Source organism: Mus caroli, chromosome 8 (genome assembly GCF_900094665.2).
Source record: "Mus caroli chromosome 8, CAROLI_EIJ_v1.1, whole genome shotgun sequence".
Lineage (NCBI taxonomy): Eukaryota > Metazoa > Chordata > Mammalia > Rodentia > Muridae > Mus > Mus caroli.
In genome coordinates this window covers 31,146,061-31,164,643 of record NC_034577.1, presented here as the reverse complement: position 1 = coordinate 31,164,643, position 18,583 = coordinate 31,146,061, and the positions used below count along the sequence as shown (strand labels likewise).

Genomic DNA, 18,583 nt, shown 5'->3' with positions numbered 1-18,583 from the left:
ATGACCCAGTGAGGAACTTGCCCCTTTCATAACCTTATACTCAACTGGCACAGTAAAAACGTTAACCCTACCAATGACCTTCAGGTGTAATTTTAAGACCCTCACTTATAATTGCCTCAAGACTCTCAACAATCTCTCTATTATCTCAGTTAGATATTTCTGCCCACTATTTCCAACTCTAAGAGCCAAGAGGCTCCATAAGAAAATGCAAGTGTGTGCATTCTACAATTTTTTTCCACCTTCAATCCACACATATACTCTATGGTCTCAATAATATTCTCTAGTACAGTGGTTCTCAACCTTCCTAATGCTGGGACCCTTTAAGAGTTTCTCATGTTGTGATGACCCTCAGCCATAAAATTAATTTGTTGCTACTTCATAACTGTAATTTTGCCACAGTTATAACTACTAATATAAATATCTAATACGAAAGAGAAAGAGATTTGGAGATAGGCATACTATCTTTACATACTATTCCATACAATTTTCCAAAAATATGACCCCACTTCCAAAGGGGTCACGCCCCACAGGTTGAGAAGACATGCTCTAGTCACCTCTTTTGCATTATGTAAGGACTGACCAGGGAGACTTCAAATGAAAGAGTTGGCTAGATCCTCTGTAGCATACAGCCTTTCCTATGCTGTAGTGTGCTTTTCAGGCAAAAGATTTTCCCCAAAAGACGAATGTGTTCTGTTTCTAACAGTTGTCCTTGCCTTAGATCAGGGCTTCTCAACCTTCCTAATACTGTGGCCCTTTAATGCAGCCCCTTTAATGTTGTGGCGACCCCCAATCATAAACTTACCTGTTACTGCTTTGTAATTTTGCTACAAGTATGAATTGTAATGTAAATAACTGTCATGCAGAATATCTGATAGGCGATTGCTATGAAACAGTCATTCTGAGGTCAAAACCCACAGATTGAGAGTCACTGTGCAATGGGGCTGTCTGAATTTTAATTTGGGGGATTCCTAATGTTGACACCTATAGTGCTCAAAGCTCTCTCCCATGGCCATCACACTGCGCTGCAAAAGACTGGGTACCTAGGCTCATGCTCACTGGAATGCATTGCACAGTGAAGAGTGTTCATGTCTCCATTCTGAAGAAAGTTCTTACTAACAGAAAGGAGGCTGCCCTAACCCCTTTCAAACCTTTGCATACCATACACCACACTGCCCGTTTCTGGGATGAGCTTAATCTTATTTACTGACAAGTGGATTCCTGGGCTTATAATGGGTCTAAAGCAGTCATTTCTGAGCTCTCATCTGTTTTTATTTGTTTCTTCTTGCAAAGTGAAAAAATTTCCATTGCCTTGCAATGGAAGCTACTTTTAAACCATTTACTAATAGGATGTTTGGGGCAATAGCTGACATGTAATTGATTCATAAGATTTTGTTTAAGCAAAGTCAATAAATACAAACAGGTCTGTATGAGAGTGGGTTTCTTGGAGCCAAAACTAAATCAAAAAAGCCTCCAGAGAAATGTTCTCCTTGATCAGCTTTGAGATGTTAAGGAGTTTGCTACTATGGATCTTCTCTGGTTTTCAACTAGCTTAAGAGTTTGGGGAGGTGCATAGACTTAGTTTTCCAAGAAGCGTTTTTAAAAATAAACAAAAAACAATGAAGTCAAATTATAGACCCTGAAAGCTTCGTAAAAGAAAATTGATTTCATTCAATGGAGAATAAAGTGTTTAGATACACGACCTTGAAAACGTTGACAGGGAAGCACATGTAAAATGAGATTGCTAACTAGGAAGCAATAGAGATTCATCATAAGAACCCACCCATTAGCTGAGGTGACTGTGTAGAAATGAGCAGCCGTTGGTTGCACCTCTCAAGTAGTTCTATTGGATTGGAATCCCAGAGCATCTTAGCAATGCAATTCAGGTAAATTAGAGAGATAACTGAAATGGAAAAGTGGGAAGATGAAAGAGCAAGCTTAGAAAGTTCATTTTCATCCCCAGCATCTAAATGCACCTCCAGCCCATCAAGAATTATCAACACCTGTTGGTCAGTACGTTGTGGAATGAATGGGAGCGAAGGGGACAAAAATAAAAAAAAAAAAGAACAGGGCTTCAGAATGTTAATATGTGAGAGCTGGACTTTGACTCTCCTCTCTGGACATCCCAAAATGATAGACTAATACTTGTTAAAGAGGAAGAAAAATAAGTGGTTGGCAGAAGCCCTCAGAAGCTGAGGTCGGAGGTTAACAACACTCTTGTAAGATGACATTACAATTCACTAGGAAGCAGAAGCACCAGCTTCCAGAAATAGTTAGAAATGAAAGCTTACGTGAGGCAGCACGAGGGGAGCTGGTGGCTGTCCCAGCTTACACAGGACAGAATACTGAAGAAAGCCTAAAGCATTCAGAGCTCTGACTGATTCCATTGCTGCTACTCGATGCTCCCCGATTTGAGTCAGCCTGATTCGAATTTTGATGCACCACATCCATACTGAAACAGCAAGGGTGATTCCAGTTCATACTAGGCTCTGGTTCTGCAGTTAATATCAGCTGGAGAGGTCCTCATGAAATCATCTCCTCCTGGTCTCCCTTGCCCCACACCTCCATCCCTGCGCATCCGGTGAGTGCCTGAAATGTGCCTTCGATTAAGCACACTTTCCATTCTTTTAAATCATGTTACATTAATGCATTATTTTGTTCTTGTCAATTTTTCATTGTAGGTATAGGGAAAGCAAGATTCAAATGATTTAAGAAACAACTGAGATTTCCAGGGGGAAAATATGCCTTAACAAATATCTTGCCTACACACACACACACGCACATGCACACGCACACTCATGCAAACACACACACACATATACATACACACACACACACACACACACACACACATACACACAGAGAGACAGACAGACAGACAGACAGAGGAGAGAGAGAGATCCTTGTTTACTCAAAGATACTTAACATTAGGCTAGATACTTAGTTCTGTATCTGGTCCATTTTTTGTGTTTGATAAATGGAAGCTTTTTTATAATTATCATCATTATCATCAAAAGTTTTAATGTTCACAATATTACTTAACTATCTAGAAAGCTATTCAGTGACAAAAAAATGGCTCAAATGTCTATTCATAGATAGATAATTATGATGAAATTATACAGGCTGCACATAAAAGACTGAAGTTGAAATCTAAAGTGTTGGCCCCTGACAGGATAGTGAGCAGACAGAAGGAGGTAAATTCAAAGGATGTTTTTTCTTGGTGTCAGTGAAGATTGTGCTTGTGTTTAAGAAAGAGCTAAGAGTTCAGTTTCCTGTAGTCACCTGGTGATCTAAGCACCAGTGTCAATGGTGCCATAGGCGCTGTATCTCTTATTCACACTGAGTAATAGCTATTTCTACTGTAAGAGAGTTCCTAGAAATGATAACCAAGCTAAATAAAGCGACCACTTAAAGCAAAGCCACATCTCACTATGATGATGATAAAGCCTTATAACCCGTGTTCCTTGTTGGACAGAAATATCTTTTTATAAAGAGGCAAGAACATGTGTCACCCATGTGTACTAGCTAAAGGTGAGGCAGAGCAATTTTCCAACACAAAGCTTAACTCTTAGGTTCTTCTCTGTTACACAAAAATTTCCACCTGAGACAAGTTCAGAGTAAAGACACTAATTGTGAGGTATTTTAGAGTAGTGGTTCGCACCTGCAGGGAGTTGAGAGACCTTTTCACAGGATGGCCTAAGGCCATCAGAAAACACAGGTATTTACATCATAAACCATAGCAGTAGGAAAATTACAGCCATGCAGTTATGGTTGGGGGTCCCCACAACATGAGCAGTATTAAAGGGTCACGGCATTAGAATGATTGAGAACCACTGTTCTAGAGAAAGGAGTCATGTAAAGTTCCTCTCCATTCATAGTTTAAGTTCAAAAATCAACTAAGGCACTGTGTGCTTCTAAAAGTTTACATAGGGAAGAAAATCCATAGAAATCTAAAAAAAAATGCTGGAGTATGCCACAAGGCATACTGTCCCTCCTGACTGTTAATGCTGGGATCTCTTGAACGCCACGTGCTCCCGGAACTATCTTCCTTATAGCTAGTAATAGACCATGAGATGTTCCAAGATTTCCCCAAATTACGTGTGGTATGCTTATGAAAACTATTAGGAGAGTTTGCAAAGCTGGATGCCCCGAGCTGTAAAGTGGATGTGTGACAAGGGTTGCCAGATCTGAACTCCTCTCTGGGAGAAAATTAGACCCTGCTCAGGAGCCAGGAGGTAAAAACAGGGCACTTCCAAAATAATAGCTTGCCATTTTGCAACAACCTGTTCTTTTCCCATGAGTAGACTTTTAGTCAATCGAAAGGGTTAATTTTGAAATTCCCCTAGTTCCTGGAGTAATTCTATTCTGAGAGCAAAGGATGTGAAAAGCCTTTTCAAATCTAGGAGAAGCTCCAAGGTATGCATTAAATCAATTGCCATAGGAGAGCTAGTTTTCACTTGGGTACCTACTTCATCTTCCTTCCAAATACCAACATTAACAACCATGACCAAACATCTCTTGGAAACAGTGATGGGCTATTTAAACCTGTCGTAGGTGGCTTATTTTATAATTTACTAAAGTTAAATTTTTTGAGGATCTCCAGACATGGAGACATGGAAGCTATTTCATATATTATAAACTATTTTTAACTTTATGGAGCAATTTACCAATAAAGAATCTTAACAAGAGTTGATGTTTCTTACTAACAGCTTACAAAGTATAATGAATACACTCTGCACAATGTATTTGCCTGCAACACTTTGACATGGGTGTAACCCCATGAAATTTCTCCCCTTTATGGTAGCATATACATTGATAATTCTATATTTTCAGTATAGTTTATTCAGCCATTTCTAGAAGACACTGTTTAACAGCAGACTTCCTGGTATTCTGAGTCTTCGAGCCTGCCTAGCCCCCTTTCAGTGATGCTCTCTGAGCCACAGATGCAGTAGCTGTGATGTAGCTGCATCTACTGAGGCTGGGCTCCACGTGCTCTCTTGATCTCTGCACTGTGTCCAATTGAGGTTCTCTGCGTTGTTCCAACTGCTGGGAAGAGGACAGTTATCCTCTCCCAGGGATGAATCCCCTTCTGCTTTTCTCAGGCAGAGTGGTCAGTCTTGAAAACATATACACACCAACAACTAGTATGGACTCAACAGGTTGTATTTATATATTTATGGACATACACATAATAAATACCATTGGAAAAAATAGAGGCCATCAACTTGATAGTTGCAGGGGCGTGGGTAGAATGTGAGAGAGGAGCTAGAAAGGGTAAAGGAGGGGGGAGTGGCAGAATTTTATTCCAACAAGGCAATTTCAAAAATAATAATTATTAATGTGTGAAAGTACGTAGGCAATGTTTCTGTGAGAGATTAAGACATGCACTGCTGCTAAAGAAAGGACAAGCCTCACAACATTATTTAGACATAAGTTCCTGCATCCTATATTGAAAATTTTCTCCCCTATAACCCAATTCTACCTTTCTCAACCTTGGATTCAGTGACATGAACATCTATGGGGAAAGCACTAATATTTTTTCCTAGAAGTTGACTGCCTTGGGGGACTCCTAGAAATTTATTCAGAGGTGTCCTATTACTTTTGCTGTTTGTGTATTCTCAGAAAGGACTTAAGAAAAAGAATCATATCTGCTATAAGTTCTCTATGAACATAGACATTTTGTCTAAATTCTTTCAGTTTGGTCCTGGAAAAAAAAAAAAAGATTACTCTTCTTTTTATCACTATGTATCCCAAAAGTCACAATATGGATAATTTATGTGTTGCTATGTTTGTAAATAAATAAATCAATCCCTGTTCTCAACACTAACTCTGCATCGATACCTTCGTAAATAAATAAATGAATAAATAAATAAATCCCCGTTCTCCACACTAACTCGCTGTGATGTAACAGTAACTTACTGACATTAGTCAGTGTGCACTGGAAGGTCTGATTTACGGTGCAATTATGTCTTTTTCTAGACAGGTGTCTACTGACTTTTCTAATTTGATTTGCGTGAGTCTGCAGGGAACATGGACTGTTCACAAATGTGACTTCTATCTCACCTCCACCCTCCATGGTGGACCTGTGTCTGGGCTGAGCTGGCAAAGGTGTGCACAGTGCCACGGGTGCTAGAGATTCCTAGGGCCAACTGTCCTGCTGTGTCTGGACAACTTGGTTTCTTTCTAGCTGTCCACCACTCTGCCTCCCACAATTATATAGCCTCTTCTTCTCTGATGACCTCTGGCCTTGTCAGGAAGGAATGTGATATAGACAGGTCCTCCTGTTAGGCCTGAGCACGCCACAGTCTTTAGATTTTATTCTATGAGCCAAGACCAATTGCTGTTTGCTGTCTTAATTAGGATTTAATGTAAGAAAACTAACACCATATCTGATGACTGTTGAGAATCTTTTAAAATAGTAACAAGTCAGGTTAATACTATAGCCATTTAACAGAATAATGATATTAGGTTCTACCTAGGCACAGGTTCTTGGACCAAATATCAGTGCCAGTATGGGTTTCACAAAACCCCATGATTTAAAAATGGTTATTTCCCATTTTTTTGCATCAGTATTGATTGTTTTCACTATATAAAAAATATACACATTATACAGGTACTATGGATTGTATTTCCCTCCTGATAAAACTGTTTTTCATAGACTTGATAACTGGTTCCTCTAATGTTCTCTGTAATTCTTGCTATTAATAATTCCTCCACCTAAATTATTTCTCATCGCTATACATTCTCAGTGTATACATTAATATTTCCTTTTAAAGATGTTTTTCTTAACTATATCTCTTACAGAAACTCACTCTATGAATTTCCATCGTAGAAACTCTGTTGCACGAGCATTTACACTGAATTCTTGGCTTTCGTCTTGCCAGTCTGTCTCTCTGGTCAATTCCAAAACTGTGTTTTAGAGCAGAAACAAATTCCTACCCAAGATTTTAAAGACATATCCGTGTGCCATCTTATCTCCAGTGTTAATTCTGAGAACTCTTAACACCCTCTTCATTCAGAATTTCTGAAGTATAATCGTCTGTTTCTCTGAAGGCATTAAGAATCTGGGTTTTCTGTCCTATGTTCTAAAACTTCATGGTGATGCTTCTGAACATAGCCAGTTTTCATGCTTTTGTTCTCCTGTTAGTCCATGATTCTCTTTGCTCTAAGAACTTGATCACTGGTACCAGGAGGTAGTCTCATTTAAAATTAGCACTCAGAGGACTGGAGTGGTAACTAAGGAGTTAAAAGTAGGTACCACACTTGCAGAGTACTTGACTTTGATGACCAGCACCCACATTAGGTGACTTGCAGTTACCTGTAACTCCAGTTGAGTCTAAGTCCTCTGGCCACTGTGGTTACTTATGCACACACACACACACACAAACACACACACACACATGCACACACTTATTTTTTTAAAAAAATCTTTAAAAAGTAGCACACAAAGTAGTTGACTTTATTATATACCACTCACAGATTCATAGTATGCTGGACTTGGCTCATATTTGTATTTGAAGAAAAGATCCCCTTCAATTGTTATGATATGCTCCAGAGGATTGGTATTTCTCTCTGGACTAATGAATTCTGAAATTAAATTAATGTTCTAGCATTGGTTACTGAATCTATTATCTTTCACAAAAAGTATCCAGTAATAGTCTCTGGAAGCAGAAGAAAGATTTCTTCCATCAAGTAGGAAACTACCGAACTTTCCATTAGACTTAGATATTGTAGAGGCAAAAAAATAAATGATCCAGGAAATATTTCACTCTGTGAGGACTTCTCTACCATATCTGCCACACCCAACCTCACTTTCTATTAAAGAAAGAAGACAGCAAAGGAAATGGGTTGAGGGGCAAGAAGATAAAGCTCCCAACCGAGGTGAAAATTTTCATAGTGATAATATTCATCAATGATAGTATTTTTTGTTTATGTGAGTATCTTTCATAAAATCAAAAGGTGCAACCAGAAAGACAGAATACAATATTTACATTTCTATTCTCCATGTTCAGCACAATATCTATCATTCGTTAGATAGTGTATGAAGTTTTAATAGTGACTGTGCTTGCACTACTGTTGGCTGGATACTACCACACACTGATCTAGCCACAAGGCTTTGCTTATGTCTTCTTGCCTGATGCAGAGTTTACAATAGTCAATGAGATTTCTTTTACTTGGCAGAGGAGATGATAAGTGATGTGAATATTTCAAAACTAAGTATAAACTACAGTGTTTACTGTATGACAAAAATGACCAATTAGCCAGTCATTCTCGAACTGGACTCTTACACTTCTCATTTTTAGATACCATAATGGACAATGGTATTTGACTCTGAAATATGTATTGTGTGCCACGAGATGTTGATGTTAAGGAGTGGTAGTACACATAACTCCAATGATAAATTTTAAATTACTTTCTGTCTATACATCCCATGCATTAATATCACAAAATGTGGCTTTACACAACTCACACCGATTTTCTAAGACATCTACATGACTAGAGATGCCTAGAGTCTCCACGAACACATTAGTGTTTGAACACATGCATTTCTGAAGTAAAAATCCACATGGAAAGTCACTTCATAAAACCAACACCCTAGAAGTGACCTACACTTTTCCGGATCTTCCATCTGGATCCTCAGCAGATAACCTCATGTTTTAATAAAACAGAATGAAAGGATTAGGAAAATATAACAGAAATATGTAGAATAGTGCTCTGTAGTTTGAATGATAATTTTAAATTAGACAGCATGATACGGAATCCCTTAGGGTAAGTCAGGCCTTTTAGAAAGAATACATCTTATAGCATAGATTTTACTCCATTCAGATGATTTATAACATCAGGCTGGTATGCTCAGATGCAGAGCCAATACTGCAATGTTTCTAGTTACTAATAATTTCTCAGGTTTTAGGTGGAAGATTTATTTAACTGTGAATTAAAAATGAATTTAAATAAAGAGTATGTGTAGAAAGGTGATGGAGATGAAGTGTTTTAACACCTACCAGGCCACAGACTATGGAACAGGTGTTGAAAATCTAATGAAAATCATTAGAATGATAAGTAGGAAATATTTTGTCCAAAAATAGATAGAATGGGGTCATAAAAATTATTTTTAAATGTCCAAAAACCTGAATCAGAAATGAGACAAGAGCTACACTACATTGATCCTAACTAATTTAGAATCTCTGTGTGCTGTTAAATCATCTCAGAATTAGTTGAATTACTATCCTCCGATATGATAAGAATACTTACCTACTTGCCCTGGTTGGATAAAATAAGTTAAAACTATCATAAGCTCTGAGGAGAAGAAAAATAAAAACAAACTGTGTATTGATTTCTCAGATTTAGCTCAAAGTTTCTGAGGAGCTCAGAGAACTACTTTTCTCCTTAGAAAAAGAAATAAAGCCAGAATTCAGGCTCAACCCAAACATAAATGGGGCTTAGGAATGACACAGTAATACCACTTGGCATTTCTTAAGTTAGCCTGTTCCTTCTACACTGGATAAAAATAAGGAAAAGAAAGCAACTAAGGCAGAACCACCCTATTACAACCCCAATTTGCCCATGAAAGCAGAAATGTTCTGGCTTGCATCTCAGCATTTTTTCCCACTTTCCGCAGCCTCCCACACTATAACAACTTATGCATGGAATTCAGAAGCTTTATATTTTTCTTCTCAGTGCAAGGTGAATGCCAACATGGAAAAGTGTGATGGCCAATTTCAAAGATGGCCACAGACCTCTGAAGGAACCAGAAAGTATCCGGAAGGATATTTGGTCTGACCTGGGTACCAAAATGCTACAGCATCTCCATCCCGCCCGTCTTTACAGGGTGGGACTATTTACCTTTCAAGCATGTGCTTAGCGGGAATAACTTGGAATTTTTGGTGGGGAGGCAGACTCCTTTTCAAAAGATGGGATTGAAGCCAGCCCAGCAGTTAATCTGGTTTATGGCTAAGAGCAACATTATATGCTGGCAGTTCTCGTGCAGAGCAGAAACTGAAAAATGTCTGCTCTTTCAATGGGAGTTTTCATTCACAGTCTACTGATTTGTTTTCACTGTAGTTTGACATTTAGGTTAGTCGCCTTTTGAAGGTTGACTTTAACATGGATAGAACTTGCTTGTTATAACTAGTTTAAAGGATTCAAGGTAGAAGGATGGAGACCTGGTAAGTTCTTATATTCTAACCTTCCCTATCTATCTTACATAGGTTGCTTGAATCCTAGCAGAAGTCTACTAACATCTTTACAAAGAAAGAGAATGAGACTTGGGCATTTGAGAACTGATCCTAATTGTCTGAGGATGCTCACAGCTCCTTTTTGGTACACTTGAATTCTTTCATGGGGTTAGAGTTCATACACAGTAAAGACAAGGGAAGATGGTGGAGCTTAAAATATCACAATTCTATGGAGACAATGAACTCCCTTGGTTATTCAAGCCTTGGTCTTGTACATTTACCTAATTTAAACATTGGCTCACATTCTAGGTCAATTGTTTTGAACATTTACACACTATTTTAGGCTTCGACAATCCTGCAATAATATTAGTAATGGCAGAAAATAAATGTATGGATGGAAGTACCTGTTTTAAAGCCTTATAATGGAATAATACATCATGCTTTCTTATTCATGAATTGTGAGTTAATATGGACTTTACTCTATTGCCCTGCTTCTTTGTCACTCCCTGGTGTAGAGACAGCCTGGTCACTGAGACTTGACCGGTATGAGGTCTTTTACTAATGAGTTCATACACTAATGCATTGCACATGCTGTCTCCATTGCTCAAGTTTTGCAGGACTGGTTCCCTGGTGGCTTTTGTTTCAATTCAAACCAAGCAGCAAATCCATTTCCTTAATGGCTTTTGTTCACAAAAATAAATCAGGAAAGCACATGAAGCCAGAGCAACAAGTTAGTTTTCCAGTGAATTTTATTAAGCATCACAGTCCAAATATTTTCTTAATGGAGCTTAGAATGTTTGGGTACTTATATCTTTCTTCATTAATAAACCAGTCCAATTGGTTTTGGAAGTACTGATAAACTTTTACTAAAAATACTAAATGCAAAATTTTCTCTAATATTAGACTGCCTCTAAGGGAGGGAAAACATTAAGGCAATACAATAAGCAAAAGTTTTGCATTATTTCTTACTTGTGCTTCACAGCACAGATTAGATCCTTTGCCATGAAATATAATTATATTGGAAATCTATAACAGCATATTTTCAATTCTTTCACAGTGGACAACATGGCAGATCACACTCTCTTCCTTGACCCACGCATTTGAAATCTTCTTTCCCTGACTTCCATCCCTTTGAGTGTCATATGGAATGCATCTCCTTGTCTGCTGTTAAACTATGATGACATGTCTGTAGCTATCAGAAAGAGGAGCTGGGAAGAGCATGTGACCCAACAGACAGAACAGCCTTTTATTTCTGATGAGTATGACATAGCATGTCATCACGGACTGGCATCCGACAGCTTGGAGGGAAGGATGGAAAAAGATGCGACCTTAAATGTGGACCATAAAGAGAAGTGTGCCTCTCTACCAGACCGCTGTTGTGGGTCAGAGACAAGAGACTTTCCTGGGAGGCCAATGGGTCACATTGCACAGGAAATAGATGAAAGTGACAGCCAAGAAGGGGAGGAGCGGTTTCTATCACTTGAGGCCAGCACAGAAACACTAGTACACATTTCAGATGAGGATACTGATTCTGATCTAAACGTTATCAATGACTCACAGATTTTAACTCTGCAAAGACATGAGGGAGACAGCCAAGATAGTGTCAAAGGAGCAGGCTCCTTCATGAAGACACTGTCCACCATGCAAAGTAGCCAAGATTCTCATAACACCTGGAGGATGGCTGGTAATGCTGATATGTCTCCAGCAGAAGGAAGTGGAGAAAGGAAAGATGTTGAGGCTATAAGTAAAAGCCTGGAGCTTTGTAAGAATACAAGTGCAAATGAAACAAAAGATGTGCCCATAGGAAATACATTTCTGTCTTTGAATGCGGAAGATGACATCACTCCTAAGACACTACTGCTTGATTCTTCGGTACTCGTAAAAGATATCACACCTGAGACACAACTGTTTGATTCTGCAGTCATCACTCAACAATGCAGGAAATCTGACTTCCCTAAAGATGACCAGGAAAATAATCGGCACCATGTCTTAGAAGAAGACTTCTTAGCAGCTCCTTATGCAGACAGAGGGCTGCCATTATTAAAAGCAGATTGTGGAAGCAGCCTTCTGCAGCCTCCTTCCTGCCCTGGTGGGATGTCAGCAGAAAATGACCTGGAGAAGAGTGGGTTCTCAGAATATCAAAACAAAAGCACTCTCAGGGTCAGCAGGGAAGATGGCATGCAGTGTTTACACTTAAGGGGCCCCGTGACCACCCAGGAGACTGTAGACAATCAAGTCAGACTGCGCAAGAGAAAGGTAAGCCTCACACATAGATCATCTGGCTTTTTGAAGTGTTGTAAATATCTTTATTTTCATAACTCATGGATGTGCTTGGGCTGAAAATGATGCACAGATGTTTTTTTTGGTTTTGTTGTTTTTAATCCTGTCACGTAGCTAGTAAAATTGAAAACCGTTCACTTGATAAAACCGTGAAACTATGCAAGAGTTGACATAATACAATAATCGTACAGTTTCACTAACAACGTTGTGATGGCTTGTGGCTCTTTAAAAGTACATTACGATAGCATGGCTCAGTCTCCTTGGAATTTAGTACTCACCACGGCGACACTCTGTAGCTCCTGGCCTTCTGAAAAGGGACATGTAATTTTTATAAGAAAAGCAGCAGTGTGCTGAATCTTGTCTCATTTGTTTGAGCTCATTTTCGTTCCCTTTCACAGATCATACTTAGTCCTTGGCAGCCATGTATTTAAAACCAAAACAAAATCAACTGGAGACTGGTGGGATGGCTCAGAGGTCAGGGCCGTGTTGGTCTCTTCCAAAGGACCAGAGGTCAGTTCTCAGTACCCATGTGGAGTGGCTCACAGCTGCCTGTAATTCCTCCTCCAGAGGACCCCATGCATGGCCTCTGGCTCTGTGGGCCCCTGCACTCGTGTGTACACACCCCACATGCAGATATACACACACATACATGGAATTGAAAATAAAATAAATCTGAAGTCAAGGTAACACTGTCAATAAGGAAAGACAACTCTTTGCATGTGCTAATATCACTTTAAATGTCATGCTAGTACATCTACTATCAGGAGAGACACCATTATGTCTTTGCCTTGTAAGGGCCCAATACATGATACAATTATTTTATACCAAGGCCTTTTGAATTATTCTACAGATTCCCGTAAGAAGTTAAAAAAAAATACAGGGTTGCACTACATGACTGTGGGTTAGCACCGAACTCTTATTCATAGTTTCAGGCTTCTGTTACATTTTTTTTTTCTAACAGTGTAGTACTACATAAAGTAAAGTAACTCGAAGGGATAGTTTCCTCTTTGGTCACTTTCCCACGGCAGTTGAAGGAACTAAAGTAACGTTTGTGAAGCAGAAGATAGCTATTCTTATTTCTGTTTAGCTGGGACCATTAGCCCACTGTTGGAGGGGGGACATTTCCAATTCCTTCTTATTGGTTTTTGTTTTTGTTTTTAACAAAATAGGTCATTAAACTGAATGTAGTCATTTCAACTACACAAAATGAACTCAAAGACATTACAGCAAAAAATCAATATGCTCAGATTATATTGCAGCAGAATAATCTGTGCTTCTGGCAAATACTCTCTTCCTTGCATAAGTTGTATTTAAATGTCAGGGTGCCAGAGAGTTATAATGATTGGAATGCTCGTGTCACATTTCCAGAAATTTCCATATGTCCTATCAAATCTGTTGGAGAGAGTGCAATAATGACACAAGGAAATATTAACTGACTTAGGACATGGCTCCCTAAAATAAGACAAATCTGGCCCAACCACCTACAGACACACTACACATTCCTGCAACACATGCTCATGGTTGGACATTGGTATCGATATGAAGAGTACTGGAACAGATCTGCTCTTCAGCAAAGTGCTAAAGGCTGCACTTGGAATGCTGTATATATATATATATATATATATATATATATATATATATATATTTGCAAGTTCTAATGTAAATGTTCTATTTTAAGCATTTCAACCCCCCAATGTGTTGCCCGATTATTGGTTGAAATAGTTCCTTTGACATTACAACCTTTGGCATGCCTCGGAATGAGTAAACTAAATGCAAACATTTAAGTTGAAAATTTTTATAGAAAATGTGGTTAAGGTACAAATCATTAGTATTAGAATGGGTAATATCTTTTGTTTTATCTGTTACTAATGAATGTTAAATAACTATAAATTGAAAATTAGCTCAAATTGTACCCAAATAATCAATTGTATACATATGAACAACACATACAGAGATATTCTTTGCTTCATGTAACTAGAAACTAAAAAAAAAAAAAAGCCTAATTTTGATCAACATATATTTAACTATCACAAATTGTATGGAATGCTATAGTTCCATTAGGAACTTGGACATAGGGGCTTATAGAGATAGCTCAGTCAGTACAGTGATTGCCATTCAAGCAGGAACAATCAAATTTGATTGCCCAGATCTCACATAAAAATCTGAGTGTGGCAAGACATCCCTGTAACCCCAGCATGCAAGGTCCAGAGACAGTGGGATTCTTGAGCTTGCTGGCCAGCTGATCTACCCAAAGGGTTAGCTCCAGGTTCAGTGAGAGAACCTGTCTCAAAAACTAAGATGGGGTGTTATGGTCAGAGAGATTGCTCAATGGTTAAGAGTACTGAATGTTTTTGTACATGGGGACCTGGGTTCAATTCCAAACATCCACACAGTGTCTTACAACCATCTTTAACTCCAGTTCTAGTGGAATCAATGCTTTTTTAACCTCCATGGACACCAAACATGTACTTAGCACACATACAAACATGCAGGCATAGCAAACATACATAAAATAAAGTTGAAGTTCAAAGAAAACTTAAAGATGGAGAATGACAGAGGAAATCACTCTGTCAATCTCTGGTCTCACCACAACACATATGTATGCCCTGACAGTCCTATGCACACCAAGAACACATAATTACAAATGCACACACACACACACACACACAGAGAGAGAGAGAGAGAGAGAGAGAGAGAGAGAGAGAGAGAGAGAGAGAGAGGCAGACATACACACACCTACACCCAAACATGCACATACACGCATACACATACACACATGTGCATATGCATGTACACACATACATTCACATACAGGCACACACATACACATGGACACATAATAAAGTAAAAATCATGCCACTCATCTTAAAAGATATCCATGTTCATCTGGAAGAAAATAGTGGCAAATTAGTAAGTATAGCATATTCTGGTTTGAGTGAAAAATATATTTGTATATTTAAAAATTAATAAAACTATATTTTTACTTTAGGCATTGTTCTATTTCTGTGAAGAAACATCATAACCAAGGCAATTCTTATGAAAGAAAGCATTTATTTGTGGGCTTGCTTACAGTTTCAGAGATTTAGTCCATTAACATCACGGTAGAAAACAGGCCAGCAGACCAGCAGGAAGTAGAGCAAGGGCTGAGAGCTAATCTTGATCAATAAACAGAGGGAGAGAACCTTGGGCGAGCACAGGCTTTTGAAACTTTAAAGCCCATCCCCAGTCACACACTTCTTCTAACAAGGACACACCTCCTAATTCTAATCCTTTCAAATAGTGTCATTTCCTGGTGAGTTGATATTCAAATCTATGAGCCTATGAGGGCCATTTTTATTAAAACCATCACTCCCTGTTATATGATTATAACAATATCATAATGTAAAATTATTTAGTTCAATTTCAAATGTCTTTAACATAGTCTTTAACTGTCTCAATAACTTAAAATTCCAAAGTTCAAAGTCTCTTCCAAGACCCGTGGCAATCTCTTAACTGTAACCCCTGTAAAATAAAAATAAAAAAGGATATCACACACTTCCAACAAACAATGAAGCAGAATATACATTACCATTCCAGAAAGGAAGAATGGGTACATCATGAGAAGATATTGGACTGAAGCAAGACCAAAACAAACAAACAAACAGCAGGAAAAACTGCAACTGCTGCATCTCTGTGTGTGATGTCAAAGCACTCTTCAGATGTCCAACTACTTTCATCTTGTTGACTGTAACACACTTTTCTCTCTTGGGCAGGCTTCATACCTGGTCTGCAGCTCCCTTTGACAGGTATTCCAAGACTCTGGCATCTCCAACATCTCAGAGTCTCCTATGAAACCCAGGCTTCAACTTCAGAGCTTTGTGCAATGGCCTCTCTCAGCCTCTGTGCAGGGATACCTCTGGCATATACCTGGCCTTGGTGGCTTTTCTTAGCCTTGGAGAAAAATTCCACAACCTATGTCGTGCATTCTTGACTCTGAAGCTAGAACAGTATGGCAAATCTGCTAAATTCTGCTGCTTGATGGGACTGGAATTTGGCCCTCTATCCAAACATATTTGTATCAGCGTTCTGTTGCTGATGGTTTACTTCATTGCTTAAGCTTTTCTTTAATTCTTTTTCACAAGTTGGAAGCTTAACAGATGAGGCCTTGCCCTGAGATCACCATTGCCTTTATTCCATTTAATGTCAGGGTTTTCTTTAAACTTCTTACTTCCTTTTCCCCTCAAACTGAACATTTTGTATTTCTCTTTATCCAGCTTGCTCCTTTTCAGTATAGATCTGAATATGAGTGATTGCTGATAATCACAAAACATAGTCAATACTCGGAAATCTACTCTGCCAATCTCATTAATCCAAAACTCTTCAATTTAGCCTCAGACAGATTTGTAGGACAAGAACAAAAGCAGGGCATATTCCTTGCCAAAATATCACAAAAATGACTGCTAGGCTCTGGAACTTGTTGTGTTGGGACACCACTATCCACAGTGCCCTCTCTGCCCTTCTCCTTGCTCCTTCTGGGATGACCCATCAAGCCCCACTCAAAATGCCAACTGATTTTCTAGTCCAAAGTCTTAAAGTCCACATCCTGCCAAAAAGGGGCACAATCAGGGCTATCACATCAGTACCCCAGTTCCTTGTACCAATTCTGTCTTAGTCACTATTCTATTGCTGTGAAGAGATATATGACCAAGTTAACTCTTATGAAAGATAGCATTTAATAGGGCCTTGCTTACAATTTCAGTGATTCACTAAATTATCATCATGGTGGGGAGCATGGTAGCATGCAAGCAAGCCTTGGAGCAGTAGCTGAGAGCTACATATTATACTGATATAGTAGCTAAGGCAGAGTGAGGGGAGTGGGGAAGAAAATGGGGTTGGCTTGGGCTTTTCATACCTCAAAGCCCAACCTCAGTGACATTCTCCTTCCAATGAGGCCATTTTCCTAATCTCCTTAATCCTTTCAAATACTGTCATGTCCCTGGTAACTGCACATTCAGGTTCATGAGTCTATGGATGCCGTTATTATTCAAACTCCATACTATGAACAGAAAAATAAGCTCTGTAACTGCATAGAATATGCTGACTATCTTTTAGCCAGATACAATGTGGCTCAGATATTAAAATGGAATTCGAGGTAAAAGGAGAAAATTTTCACTTTGTGTATTTCACTATATATTTCTCATAAATGAAGAACTTATGGGTGAAATGAATACAATAAAGTACAAAAATAAAATAGTATTATAAATATAAGTATTTGAACTACGTTGTGTATGAATACTGTAATTTTTATCTTGTGAAAATGAAAGCAGCTGTTTATAGGTTTTCAAAATGGCAATAAGAATTTTAATTGAAACTTGAATTGTAATGTCAGTGCTCAGTGATGCTAGTTTAAAATAGAGAAGTCTGGAGGAAGGGGATATTAGGCAAGCACCCTATACCTGGCTTGTATTCCCAAACTTTTTTTTTAAACTTTTTATTTTGAGACAAGTCTTTCTGAGCTGTCCCGGGCTGACCTAGACATCACTACATTGCTTCCAGGCAAGCCTCAAACTCGCAGTCTTTCTGCTTAACCTTCTTGAGAGCTGAAATTAGAAATCTGTGCCACTAGGTTTGCTGAGAACCGTGTCTCCAGAGACACATGTGAGCCACATTTTCATGTCTGTACAATGTTAGGTGTGAGATACCAGAGTATGCTAAGCCATCTGTCTATTTAAAACTATTTCTTAGTCATGGACTAACAAGAGAAGAGGGGTTAGAAACAGGAAGTAGACTGTGAGGCAATCTGAGGCTGAGAACTTTAATCAACTCATTAACTCATTAAATAAGAATACCAAATCCTTCATAGAATTTTCAAGAATAGGTTTTTTTTCTTTCACTGGGATGTAATCAATCTTCTAAGACTGAAATGAAGTAAACAAAACAGAAGAGTAAAACAGAGGAGACACGATTCTCCCATCTGAAGGGGATGGCAGTCAGGCCTGAAAGCCCCTCCCCACTTGGGAGGCTGATGCAGAAGGGTGGAACACATGAAGGTATCTTTCATTACACAATACATATGGAGGTAGCTTTTATTATGAAATGAGATCCTATCTCAAGGAACAAAGCAAAGCAAACAAGTGAGCGAGTGATCTCCT

At 38.7% G+C, this 18,583-nt stretch overlaps 1 protein-coding gene across 2 annotated transcripts in view; it reads left to right on the top strand.

Annotated features, from left to right (window-relative positions):
- Nucleotides 1–18,583, top strand: part of Dlc1 (DLC1 Rho GTPase activating protein) — a 398,567-nt gene that overhangs the window by 3,060 nt on the left and 376,924 nt on the right. For both annotated transcript variants that reach the window (XM_029480999.1, XM_021169372.2), the window contains exon 2: nucleotides 11,230–12,428. In XM_029480999.1, coding sequence (XP_029336859.1) covers nucleotides 11,355–12,428 — 1,074 coding nt within the window. In that variant the 5' untranslated portion in view covers nucleotides 11,230–11,354. The remainder of the gene's footprint in view (nucleotides 1–11,229; nucleotides 12,429–18,583) is intronic.